Source organism: Eucyclogobius newberryi, unplaced genomic scaffold, assembly GCF_026437365.1.
Source record: "Eucyclogobius newberryi isolate DKJ021-1_F unplaced genomic scaffold, fEucNew1.0.hap1 SCAF_1, whole genome shotgun sequence".
NCBI lineage: Eukaryota > Metazoa > Chordata > Actinopteri > Gobiiformes > Gobiidae > Eucyclogobius > Eucyclogobius newberryi.
The window spans coordinates 6,932,085-6,945,495 of NW_027315723.1; the positions used below are offsets into that span (position 1 = coordinate 6,932,085).

At 42.4% G+C, this 13,411-nt stretch overlaps 1 protein-coding gene across 2 annotated transcripts; it reads left to right on the plus strand.

Annotated features, from left to right (window-relative positions):
* Positions 1-55: 55 nt before the first annotated feature.
* vps16 (VPS16 core subunit of CORVET and HOPS complexes) lies at positions 56-13,033 on the plus strand. 2 transcript variants are annotated; one of them, XM_072452178.1, is made up of 24 exons: positions 56-275; positions 985-1,073; positions 1,213-1,304; positions 2,149-2,277; positions 3,085-3,229; positions 3,730-3,845; positions 5,020-5,142; positions 6,988-7,043; positions 7,166-7,255; positions 7,997-8,168; positions 8,244-8,375; positions 8,553-8,680; positions 9,622-9,657; positions 9,759-9,867; positions 10,511-10,645; positions 10,719-10,827; positions 11,077-11,174; positions 11,269-11,373; positions 11,502-11,579; positions 11,730-11,816; positions 11,915-11,997; positions 12,175-12,271; positions 12,369-12,472; positions 12,900-13,033. In XM_072452178.1, the coding sequence occupies exons 1-24, from the start codon at positions 226-228 to the stop codon at positions 13,030-13,032; spliced, it is 2,496 nt and encodes an 831-aa protein (XP_072308279.1). In that variant the 5' UTR covers positions 56-225; the 3' UTR covers position 13,033. The 2 variants fall into 2 exon arrangements, with proteins under 2 accessions (XP_072308279.1, XP_072308355.1); XM_072452254.1 differs by having other exon boundaries at positions 8,244-8,369; positions 8,547-8,680.
* Positions 13,034-13,411: the final 378 nt, after the last annotated feature.

The following is a 13,411-nucleotide window of genomic DNA, read 5'->3' on the forward strand; positions in this document are numbered from 1 at the left end:
TGTGTAGTTGTACTTCCCCCTTTCTCCAGCAGAGGGAACCCGCCTCTGTGTCATGTGACCAGGCATGTGATGGAGTCTGCAGCTAAACAAACCCTCATTCACTTTAAACAGCCTTAAATCACTTCACCTAACCCCCTCTGACCTGGCCCGGACCCTCCTCAGCCTGGCCCGGACCCTCCTGGCCCGGACGCTCCTGGTTGTGGCTCCTGAAGTGGCTGCACAGACATGGCGTTCGTCACCGCAAGCTGGAACCCGCTGGGAGACGCCTTTTACCGGTGAGACATCCGCGGAGGTCCCGCAAAGCTCCGGAGCTAACGGCTAATGCTAAAGGCTAAAGCTAAGGGCTCTGACTGCGCTGTTACAAGTGTTTTAAAGCTTTAAAAACCTCTGACTTTGGTTCAAAAAACTGTATTATCAGTGGACTTAAATTAAAATGTTTTTAAAGGAAATCCGTGACCTAATTTGGGTTGTTTTTTCAGAATTCCCTTTAAATTTGTTGTAACTTTTAACACCTTTTATTCTGATTTAATATAAAACTGGTTTGAATTGTCCGGTATTATGAGTATTTCGGCCTAATGTAAGATTAAAAAGTACTCTCGTTTCAAGTAGTGGCAAACGTTTTGGAAGATCCTGCTGATGCCAACACTATGGAGCTCTCTTTAATAGTGTATGTTTGATATGATAAATTACCATACTTGTTAGAGTAAGAGTCATATATGTAAGGTTTAAATATTTACATAAACTCGAACTAGATATTATTTGTGCATATTTCCCATTTTTTCCCATTTTCAAAATGTGCAGAGATGTGGACGTTTTATCTGTCATGATTTGTCATATTTTGATTCCATACTTTATCTGTAAATGGTAGTTGTGCTTTTTTTCTGTATTTGTAGATACTTGCTGTCTGTCATTTATTATCTTATAAATAGTTATTTAGTAAGTTGTATGGTTATATTTTAAAGAGTATTTATTTGTATTGGTCAGTAAATCGGAGCTGTACGAGATGAGCTGGAGCCTGAAGGATGGGCTCAGGGACTCTCTGGTGGCGGCCGCGCCTTATGGTGGACCCATTGGTAAAATGATCTATAATAATCCATAAATACTTGCATGTGTTTGTACAGGGGGCAGAGTTACACTGTACTAACAAATTACACATATGTATATACATATTACAATTACACAAATTGATTCATTAATTAATTCATTGTTCAGCTGTCCTGAAGGAGCCTCAGAGACGTTCCCCAAGCTCACGACCTCACCTAGACATCTACTCTGCCTCGGGGCAGACTCTGGCCTCATTCATGGTAAATAAGCATTAATAATACATTCATCTTGCGTTCAATACTGGCAGGTTAAATGCCTGTTGTTAATGTGCAGATGTTGTGGTGGGAGAAATACAGTTACGCATTAATGTCAAATAGCAATTATTAGTGAAACCATGTCAAAGTGTGTCTGTGTAATCCCTCATTTTACCTGGAGTAGTCCTCAACAGAAAATGTTTCACTGACACGGGATGTTTAGAATTTTTAGAATATATATATTGGATTTATTAGACAGGACAGTTTAGCGTGAAATGGGGATGAGAGAAGGGAGGATATACAGTACATTGTCTGAACTAGAATTCAAACTCTCACTGCAGCCGGCTGCATGTGAATCCTGGCAGATGTGCAACCGCCTGAACCACTCAACCACCAAGCAGCACCCAGCAGCAATTTTCAATCTGAAGACTCTGGTCTGAAAATAATTTATACTGCTCTGTGTTATTATAGCCTAGCTTCTCCTTCACAGCTGGTAATGCTTATCAGGTATTTAACAACTGTCCTGGACAGTAGGTTATAACAATTTGATCCTCAGTTAGCAGGAAGAGTGTAGTATGCCCTGTAATGAGTCTATCAGGTAAATAAAGACAGTTTCAGACTTATCTTGCTCAGGGCAATATAAATTCTAGCTTAATCTGTGGAGTCCTGTAGTGCAGATGGGTCAGATGTGTTTTTTGTGTATTTATATTTGTGTGTAGTATATTTCTTAGTCACATTGGAATCTGTGCAGTGGATGAGCAGTGTGGTGTTGCTGCTTTGCTCTATCCTAATTATAGAGACTATTATATCAGCCATATTTGTGTGACACTTGTGTTACATTCTTGTGCAGTGGAAGAGTGGTGTGGTCCTGCAGCTCGGCTGGACCGTCTCAGACGAGCTCCTCTGTATTCAGGAGGACGGGACAGTTCTGATCTATGACCTGTTCGGCTCCTTCAAGAGGCACTTCAGTATGGGACAGGTCTGTACCCCAATCATACCCCAAATAAACCAAGACCAGACTCGGATCTGGTTCTGTTTTCATTCTTTTGTACATTTGCTTTTGCATCTCTGTATTGAAATAATGTAATGATTTGGTGTAAGGACTCTATCTACAAAAGCTAGCTTTTGTTTATTCCTGGACATGCTAATGGAGGCATGCTGTTGTAATTAAGTGATTAGTGATTTGAGACAGAAATGCTCAGAACAATTCTGGTGATGTTTTATGAATATCACAGGAGACCTCCAGATCTCTAACACTGACATCACAAATCTGGGAAATTGTGTGTTTTTGTGAGGCTCGGAAAAGGAGCAGAAAAGACGAGTTTGTAAACAGGATTAATGAAACAAGTGTGGATGAGGCTGAATATAACTTCAGGTATGTTTGTTTATCAATGTTACAACTAGAGGGAAAAAGGGCTTATGTGTTTTAAGCCAGAGACACTGAAAGATGAGTGTCCTGTTAAGTAGATTTTCTTTTGTATTGTAGGATGTGAGCCAGAGCCACATGCTCCTCCTTTAGGTTCTCCTGTCGTGTTTGTATCTGCAGGAGGTGAGCCAGAGCCACATGCTCCTCCTTTAGGTTCTCTTGTCGTGTGTGTATCTGCAGGAGGTGAGCCAGAGCCACATGCTCCTCCTTTAGGTTCTCTTGTCGTGTGTGTATCTGCAGGAGGTGAGCCAGAGCCACATGCTCCTCCTTTAGGTTCTCTTGTCGTGTGTGTATCTGCAGGAGGTGAGCCAGAGCCACATGCTCCTCCTTTAGGTTCTCTTGTCGTGTGTGTATCTGCAGGAGGTGAGCCAGAGCCAGGTTCTTGAGGCCAAAGTCTTTCACTCGCAGTACGGCACTGGCATCGCCATTGTCACAGGCTCAGCGCGCTTCATCCTGGCCACCAACATCGACGACCTGAAGCTGCGGCGCCTCCCGGAGGTGCCAGGTGTGTTACTAGTAACCATGATACTACAACACATTCTACTACTAATACTAATGCTAATCTATAACTACTACTACTACTTAAAATTTCAGAATGAGGCAACTGGAGGCATTTTAAGGCATTTTCAAAGAGAAACATGAGATCAGACTGAGATGCTACTAGTTTTAAGCCTTTATAACAAAACAATAAGAAACAATATTTGTTGTTTTCATATTCAAGAATGGGATGATGTCATCCCCACATGGGGGCGGGAGACACTTTTCTCTATTGATTACATTGTGTTTTGCTATGAATGATCTAAAAGTTAAATTTACAAATGTTTGATCTGATGCTTTCTATTAGGGACTAGACTCATTAACTTCTTGTTTTACAACAAAAATCTGCATTTTAACAGTATTCATCATTATCTGTCCTCATCTGTATTAAAATGATTGGTCTATAGAATGTTCTCACCTCTGAAACCTTGCAATAGTCACAACTATTACTGTGCTTTGTCCCCTCAGGCCTCCAGGGGGCGCCATCCTGCTGGGCTGTTCTCACTCAGGACAGACAGACCAAAGTCCTGCTCTCCAACGGACCAGAGCTCTACGTCCTGGACAACACCTCCTGCACTGCCGTGGTACGAGAAATGGTTTAGTCATGTTTTTTTATTTCTCTTCTAGTCCTGTTCTAGTTCTAGTTTCTGTCATATTCTAGTCCTAGTTTCAGTTATGGCTGGGCGATCTGGGGGAAAAAAAATCTTGAACTATAAAATACATCAGCACTGGTTTTCTGTGGAGGAGCGGTAGAACCAACCGTAAGTCTAAGTTAAGCGTCGTAGAAGCATGTGAACTTCAGAAGGAACATGTCAAATCAAACATGGTAATAACATTCCAAGCCTGAGTCACCAGACCAGCATATCTCCAGTCAACTGGACAGACTGGTACTGTGCCAGTTTCAAAGTCCCCAATGATGAAAGCATTCACAATAATGGCTGAAAAACGCCATCATAACATCTTAATCCAGTGGGTTTGGAGTAAAAACTGTCCCACTGACGAAGCAAAGCACACGATGCATAATGACAATACAAATGACACTCATGTATTGTGTATTTGACAAGGACGGCTAACACAACCACAGATTCACAAGTACAGTAATCTGATGGAGGTACCGGTATACCTTGTTTGTGGGCAAAAAACAGTGAGAGGGGAAAACAAAAGCTGATCACTTCATGTCAAAATGGACACAAGTTCAGTCTTGTCATTAAGCATAAAACTGAAAGCAATAGTGCGCGTGCAGTTCAACCAACAAAGATGGGGACAAACCAACATGAAACCCTGTAGAATGTAGAAAACAAGGAGTGCAGACACTGTCATCTCCAGCAAAAATCCCAGTAGTAATCCCTCCTGAAATAGCACCGTTTAGTCCTGCTATTAAGATTTATTGTATTGATATAATGATAAGTTGATGATCTTTCAATCTCTCTGCGCCTCAGCTCAACGCTCTGGTTCTGCTCCCACACTGGTGCGCACTCGCGGCCACAGAGCAGCTTCTGTGCTTGATCAAATCAGTCACTATATCCAAACTTTTTATTTTAAGGCTATTTGAACTATTATTAACTTGATGAAACAGGCAGACTTCCATTACTCCCACAATTCCATGTTTTTATTAGATTATGATAACCTGTAATCGCCAGTTATTAAAGCCATTGCCTATAGGCTTTTTCTCAGAGCCATAGATCTTAACCCCCCACACACAATGTTGAAACCAAAGTCACGCCCTTGAGTCCTGGTCTAACCCTGGTCTCTGTTCAGTATCCTCCAGGTCTGAGTCCGGAGTCTGGCTCAATCCTTCAAATGTGCGTCTCCTTCAGTTACAAATACCTGGCTCTGTTCACCGAGACCGGACTGGTCTGGACCGGGACTTCCAACCTGCAGGTGAGTCCTAACCCAGACCTGGTTTAGTCCTAAGGTTTTAAGTTTTTGTTTTTTTTCAAGGTTGTATATTTTTTTTTTCTATGTTGTTGAGCAGATTTAGTTTTTCCCCATTGGCCCCATTGTAGAAAAAGATTCAGTTGTATCATCTGGACTCTCATACAAGAATCATTCTCAATCTGCAAATCTAGTCTGGGAACTAAGAAGATATTTATCCTTCTCTGAGTTGGACCTGCCCACCGGACCTCCTAATAAAGGGTGTTTTTGGTTTCACTTTAGACTACCCTCTTTGTTTGCCAACAGCCCTGTAGTGGGATATCAGCATCCTATTTTAATCTGATTTACCACTCCAGGGTTTCAAAACACTATTATATACGGCCGGAAGGTTGAATTTTAAACCATTGTTTCTATTTAAGGACGGATTCTATTTTTTAACAAAGATTGCCTCTTTAACTCTTAATTTCCCCATGTGGGACAATAAAGGAATATCTTATCTTAAACCATCTTTTTTCCCATCTTAGAATCTTCACCTCACTGTCTTGGATAGAGTGGTTTGTGGCCAAGCTTTTAGATAGGATTTGAAAACACCCCGTCTAAATAATTTTGTCCAGGGGAACGGGGGCCGACTAGGCGAAAAAAAGAGTAGCTTCAGCATTCTCCGGACCACAGCTCGGCAGCCAATCAGAGCCAAGAACACAAATTTTGTCGACCAATCAGCGCGCAGCATGCACATTTTTACTTGTAAACAGTAAACTGTAATGGCGGACTATTGTCAAATGCTTCCCGGCCCGATTTATGATAATATTCCCTTTTTTTCTAAGATTTATTAATAAAATGGCCGTCCCTGCACTCGAAAATGCTTGTTCACATTTTAAAATACCCCGTCCAAAATACGGGAAGACGGGTCTCTATCTAAAAGCCTGTTTGTGGCTTTAAGATGCAGATGCACATCCCTCTGTGGTCCTGAACTCGAGTGTCTTCTGTGCTGATAAAGCTTCTTGTGCAGTGGCTGTTTAGTCTCTCCTATGGACTGCACTTTACAATTTTCTTCACTGCATTGGATAGAATAAACTACATTGCTCTGAAACTCTGGAGCAGGAGACGTCCAGGGCATTCTGATGCTAATCAGGTATTCAGTGAGGAGGGAGCCAAAGTCAGTTTACAATTGGATGTAGATGGCCCATTACAGGGCTGTTGGTAAACAGAGAGGGTAGTCTCAAGTCTCCAGTGGGCAGGTCCTACTAAGATTAGGATAAATATCTGAGTTCCCAGACTTGATTCACAGATTGAGATTGACTCTAGGATGAGTGTTGAAACTTTCAGATGACTACAACTGAATCTTTTTCTACAATGGAACACTCCTGGACGACTGAGAGATCACACCAACATGTTTCCCCTGTACAGTTGTAGAAGAAGCTCTTATGGTCAAAATGTGCTTTCTACATCCAATTATAAAGTGTTTTATGCTCCCAAAACCAGGGCGTGTACTGTTAGCGCGCTAGCTGTGGTTCACACTTGTTTTTGGTGCTAAACCTTTTGTCCTGATGTGGATTCTGCTTGAAATGGTCTAGTCCTTGTTTAGTCCTAAATGGACCAGATCAGGTTTCCTGTTCGGTCCCGCGTTTGATGTGGTGAATGTGCAAGAGTGAAACATTCTTATCATTCTAATGTGAATCATCAGAATGCTGGAAAGTGAGGAATATATTTGGACAGCTGCAACGAGTTTAAAATGAAATGGTCTTTCTGATTTTTAGGTAAAGGTAGGTAAAAATCAGATACATCGCCTTTAATCCTGAACCTAAGACCTTAGGTTTGGACCCGTTTTGACCTGTTTTCTCTGTGTTTCAGGAGCGGTTCAGTGAAGTGGACACAGAGATGCGCTCAGCTCCAAAACAAATGGTCTGGTGAGTCTCTGATCCCAATCCAGACCGGGGTAAGACCCAGGTCCTGATCCTGGTCCCGGTCCTGATCCCGGTCCTGGTCCTGGTCCTGGACAAAACCCTGATGTGACGCTTCTCTTCTTCAGGTGCCGTAGGCCCCGAGCGCAGCAACCCTCTGTGGTCCTGATATGGGAGCGGCTCCTCCTGGTGGCAGGACAGTGCAGTGAAACCATCCAGTATCTTTCATGTTTTTTTATGTTAATTATTACTATAATTATACATGTAATTACACATGTGTGACAGGATATATGGTTACAAACTCTGGGATGAGAATTTTCATGAGACGAGACAAGATTTTAATTCACAATTTTGGCCACATAATTTCTGTTTATTATCGGCAGAAGAGGCATTTCTGCAGTGTAAATATTCACAACGGATTATTACAATAAGTCTATAACAGACTTTATTCTTAAATTGCTCCTCCCTCATCTCGTCCACTGCTGCTGCTGAGCCTTTCATGATTCAAATATTTGAAGGACGATATATTGCTAGAAATATCCCAAATATGTGATCATACTGAAAAAGTTTTATGCCACTGACCCAACATCCCTAAAGCAGTAAATCCCGGTAAAGTCTTTGTAAATGTACAATATTGTTTAAAAATAAGAACCGTAATCTTTAGCATCCATTTAAAATGTATATTTATATATAATTTTCCGTGCTGATGAATTGGATGCAGATTAATTATATATTTTATTGGCCATTGGTCCTATCAGTGAAATAAAACAATGATTTAAGTGTCAGAATATGTTCACTAACCCTTTCATGCCCATTCCACATGTAAAGACTGGGAAATATATAGTTTCACAAAAGTCTTCACTGATCAACTCTTATCAAGTTCTTATGAGTTTTTTATATTGTCAGAAACACATTGTTGTGTTCCAGTTGTTTGAGGTTCTGGTCCTGAACTAGTGCAGATTCCCTCTGGACCAGGTCTCGGTCTTGGTCCCGGAGCTGGATGGGGTCCGGGTTCTGAGTGGGTTCCACCAGGAGCTGCTTCAGGAGATTCCTTTGGTCTCACAGGAAATCTTCAAAATTGCCTCCATGAGTCCTGGAGCCCTGCTGCTGGAGGCCCACAGGGAGTATGAGGTAAGACCTGGCTTAGACCAAGACTAGACCTGTTATGGACCTCCTGTTTTGGACCTGGTCTCTCTTGTCATACAGAAGCAGAGTCAGAGAGCAGATGAGTACCTACGTGAGATAAAGGAGCAGAGTGTTCTGTCAGAAGCTGTTCGTCAGTGTGTGGAGGCAGCTGGACACGAGTGGGACTGCACTACCCAGAAGGCCCTGCTGCGAGTGAGTCTGACCTCTGTGTGAACCTTCTATCAGGAACAGCTAAATTTACTATGTCTCGTCTGTTAATAAAATCAATGACAAAAACATGTTCAGCAAAGGCAAAATGAGGATCTGTGGCGCTGATCAGTCCTCTCGAAGAGACCCCTGACCTTTGACCCCACTGTCTCTGACCTGCAGGCGGCGTCCTTTGGGAAATGCTTCCTGTCTGACTTCAGTCCAGAGTCATTTGTGTCGACCTGCAAAGAGCTGAGGGTCCTGAACGCAGTACGAGAAAGTACTGTGGGAATACCTCTGACACATACGCAGTATCCTTTATGTACTTTATACTACTACTTAAGTTTGGAATTTGCCAGATTTACTTTGACCAACTTTGAGGGAATGTGACACAAGTTTGGGTCCTCATGAGAGATATTGTGTTAGAGCTCTGTCATATCATAAACATAAAAGATCATAGCAACAGCCAATAAAAGCAGAGCGTCAGGGGCAGACGGAGTGACGGGCAGAGGCGAAAGCACACTGTTACTTTATTACTCACCTTTAGCAAAGGTATGAAGTTACATTATAGACTTCAGCCATGTTCTTTGATCAATGGTATTTTCTCCAGTGCAGTGAACGCCATACATCCTGTGTCCATCTCAGCTTTCTGTGCCAAACATTTGTCTGATCCATGTTTTACAAAATGATAATGTCCCAGTTTTGACTTCGAGTGCAATGTGTGCTGCCTGGTGGTCGAGTGGTTGAGGTAGCAGCACATATGCCAGGCTCTGTGCAGCTGCTGTTACATTGCAAGTTTGCGTTACGGTGCGATGCATTTTGCTGCATGTCCTCCCTTTTCTGATTGCCATTTCACTCTAAAACGATCCTGTTGAATGAAGTTTATGGGCTAAAAAAATCCTTGGAAAATAAAGTGCTGACGCTGGGAGTGCTAGCCTTGCTAGCTCACAACATTTAGCTTGTAGTGTGCGGTCGTTTCTTTCTTCTCTGCAGGAATGTTTAGTCTTTACATTCTGGGATATTAAGATTTAAAATTGTACTCGATTCTCATCATCTCTGTGTTCTGCCCTTTTTGTTTCATATTCATAAATCGTTTTAGGACTCAAACATTTAGTAATGTGCCAGCCTTAATTCTACTATTATCCTATCACTATTACTACAGTGCTGCTGCTTCCACTGTACTGTGTAATCTGACCCCCACATGACCCCAGACCCTGTGTACTATGAACTGACCCTTGACCTCTGATCTCAGGTTCAAACAGATAACAGTGCAGGTACTTATTGACAGGTGAGTCTTAAGTACACCCTTGTCTATACCCTTTGGTTAGACTTAATCTTGTCCTGGGTTAGTCCAGCTTCAGTCCTGGTTAAATCCCGGTCTAATTCCAGGCTGGTCCACCGGAGGCTCTACCCTTTGGCCATAGAGGTGTGTCAATATCTAAAGATCCCGGAGTTTCAGGGAGTGAGCCGCGTCCTGCGCCACTGGGCATCCTGCAAGGTGAGACCCTCTGCACCTGATGACATGTTTTCATGATTTCCTAGTTTTGATTTTTATATTTATTTATATTATTTATATTTATATTTACAACAGGTTTTATCCCATCAAATAATTTGACAAAAATCAAGTGTCAGTTTGTGAATAAAAGTTCAAAAAAGTGTTAAATGATTTGAAGTAGAGCAGCTCCAATCCAGCCTTTGTGTCCGCGCATAAAATGTTAATAAAATAATGTCGACTTTACAGCTTTTATATTATTTGTGCCTTGATGAGATGCAGCATCCACAGACTCATCTTTGCACATGGCTGTTCATCAAGACTCACGGCACATGACTCAAAAATTATTTAAAGTCATTTAACACAGATTTAGGAGTGCACGGTCTAAAACATTTGATTTAAGCATTTGTTTGTTTTTTATACGTTCTTGGAAACAAAGTTAATATAATCTTGACAGTTTGCCTTGTCCAGACCAGGTTTATACTGGGTGCTTGTTACTATGGGAATTCAGGGCCAACTCTCCTTAGTCACATTAGTGGAGCGTTTCACTGTAAATTAAAAATTAACTATAACTGTTGATTGTGAAATGAGTTACTTATTAAACCTGGTCCTCCTGACGTGATCCTGATGTGGTTCTGGTTGTGTCCAGGTGCAGCAAACTGAGCTCTCGGATGAAGTTGTGGCGCGAGTAGTTTGTGCCAAAGTGGGAGACACTCCTGGAGTCTCTTACTCCCACATCGCAGCGAAAGCCTATGAGAGCGGCCGGCCTGAGCTTGCTATAAAGGTACTAAACCAGGTGTAAACCAGGAATAAAGGCCTGTTGTAGTTCTGTTTCAGACCTGTTGTCTCTGTACCAGTTGCTGGAGTTTGAGGCACGCTCTGGGGAGCAGGTTCCCCTGCTGCTGAAGATGAAGAGGAGTCAGTTGGCCCTCAGTAAAGCTGTGGAGAGCGGAGACACTGATCTGGGTAAGAAACTACAGTCTCAAATTCCCCTATTTATATATGGTAGCATAGTGAGTGAGTTTCCTCTGGTTTTCCCATCACATGTGGACCAGTGATCCACAGAGCATCACCTCACACTAAAATGACTGCTCTAGTTCTGGTTTAGTCCAGTTATAGAATACGTTCACACTTGTTTGATCTTGGTTTAAGCCCGGTTTGATTCGGATCGACTTTTTCTAGTCCTGGTTCGGTTCTGATTATGTTGTGTTTCAGTTTTCACTGTGGTGAGTTTTCTGAAGAATGAGATGAACAGAGGAGACTTTTTCATGACCCTGAGGAACCAGCCGCTGGCCCTCAGCCTCTACAGACAGGTACTGCAGTCCTGATTTAGCCCTGGTTTACTCCCTTGTGTAATCCTTTGTTCAGATCTAATTTAGACCTGGTTTGAGACTTGTTCTGGTTCAGTTCTGCAGAGTTCAGGAGAGCCAGACCCTCAAAGACCTTCTGAACCAGGACGATGACCATGAAGGTCTAGGGAACTTCTACGTGGCCTCAGCCTTTAAGGAACAGGTCAGAACGCTGGAGAACACAACACTGGTACCACAAGAAGGACAGAACTCTAGAGAACATTAGTTGCGACACACTTTTATGTTGAAAAGATTCCACAGCACACCATTTTGTGTTTTGTGTCCTCTCAGAGGCTGGAGGGCCGTGTGGCAGCATTGCAAAACGCTGTGGATGAGTTCAACAAGGCCAAGAACGACTTCAACGCCAAGGTGCTTAGCCATGAAACTGATTATTTTTGTTGGGTTCGAGGCAATGGAGGAGGTGAAGCTGGTTTAGAGCTGGTTTAGTCCTGCATTAGTCCTGATTTAGACTTGGTTTTAGTCCTTGTACATGAATATATATTTGTTGTTGTGTTTGAGGCGACAGAGGAGGAGATGAAGCTGCTGCGTTTTCAGAAGAAACTGGACGAGGAGAAGGGGGCCGGACTCCAGGGGTTGTCTCTGCAGGTAACTATTAGTTCCTTTTTGGCTTAGAAAAGGTTTAGTACAGGGTTAGACCAGGGTTAGACCAGGGTTAGTCCTAATGCAGTGCTGTTTCTTTCCAGGACACGATGGAGGCGCTGTTGAATCTGGGTCTGCACAAACAGGCTGAGCAGCTCTACAGAGACTTCAGGGTTCCAGACAAGAGGTAAAACCAGGACTGTGACTAGACTATGCAAGACCCTCAAAGTCCAAATAAAGACCCTTAGATTAGGTTCTTACTAATGTGTTTGGTCTTGTTCAGAGTGTGATCCCACTGGTCTTCACCTAGTTTTGGTTCTGTTGGGTTCTTGATCCTGGTTCTTGACTCAGTCTTTGTGCTCAGGTTCTGGTGGCTGAAGCTGAGCGCTCTGGCTGAGAAACAGGACTGGGACGAACTGGACAAGTTCTCGAGGAGCAAGAAGTCCCCCATCGGATATTTGGTACTAACGCAAGTACATTTAAATCTGATTTCTCCTTTTGTGCATGATGTGTTTTATCTAATTAAGAGTTTGAAATGTCCTCATGTTCTCGCTCCAGCCATTTGTGGAGGTTTGTGTGAAGAACCAGAATCAACACGAGGCCAAGAAATACCTCCTCAAAGTGTCCCCTGACCAGAAAGTCCGTGCCTGTCTGCTGCTGGGGTAAGACCAGGACTGAATGTGGGACTAGACCAGCAACAAGACCAGGATAAAATAGGGCTGCAATGATGAACTGACCAGTTGTGACTAGTCAACTGTAAAAAATAGTAGTTGTATTTTGATAATTGTAATAGTTACCTGGTCTATACAGACTTTAAAACACATCCAAAAAGACTTGGTCATAACAAAGACAGTGGTATTATTAAATCAGGAGAAAAGAATAAAATATTTCAGATTCACATCAATAATACACATTTTATAATTATGCTCAAAGCCATTGGCCACTATATTCCAACATTTATTTGGTTAAAAATGTATTTTAAAAGGTTCAGTGTACAATAGAAATTGTTTGAATAGAATTGTTTGAATTGTAAAATAATTGGACTGAAAAAAAGGACTAAACCAGGTCTTGTCTGGTTCGGTTCTGCAGGGACTTGGAGGGCGCGGCAGATGCAGCGATTGAACGGCGAAACGAGGCAGAGCTTGGGACTGTGCTGGGCCGATGCCCCGCCTCAAATCGCCAGCTGATGGACCGCCTTCAGCGAGCCTCCTCCAAAAAGTGACCTGCTCCTGCCTGCCCCTGTCTGCTCCTGCCTGCTCCTGTCAGAACTCTGATCCTGAAATTCAGAACTCACATTTGTTGGCCTGGTTCATGGTTCATATGTCTGTAATTACTGAGCCTATCCACATGAAACAAAAACCGGTACAAAAGTCTTCTTTGTCAACACGAAGAAGACAATATTATTTTTCCCTCACACAGGTCTGAGTGTTGTACAGATATGGACACCAATAATGTATGAAATGTCTGTAAATAATACTTTTCTGAACTTAATAAAAGTTTTTTTCTTTTAGTCGAGTATTTTGGTCTTACTCAGAGAAGGATCACAAATCCTACCAATACTTTACCTCGAGTGAACCAGGGGCCCAAGCCAAAGAGATTTA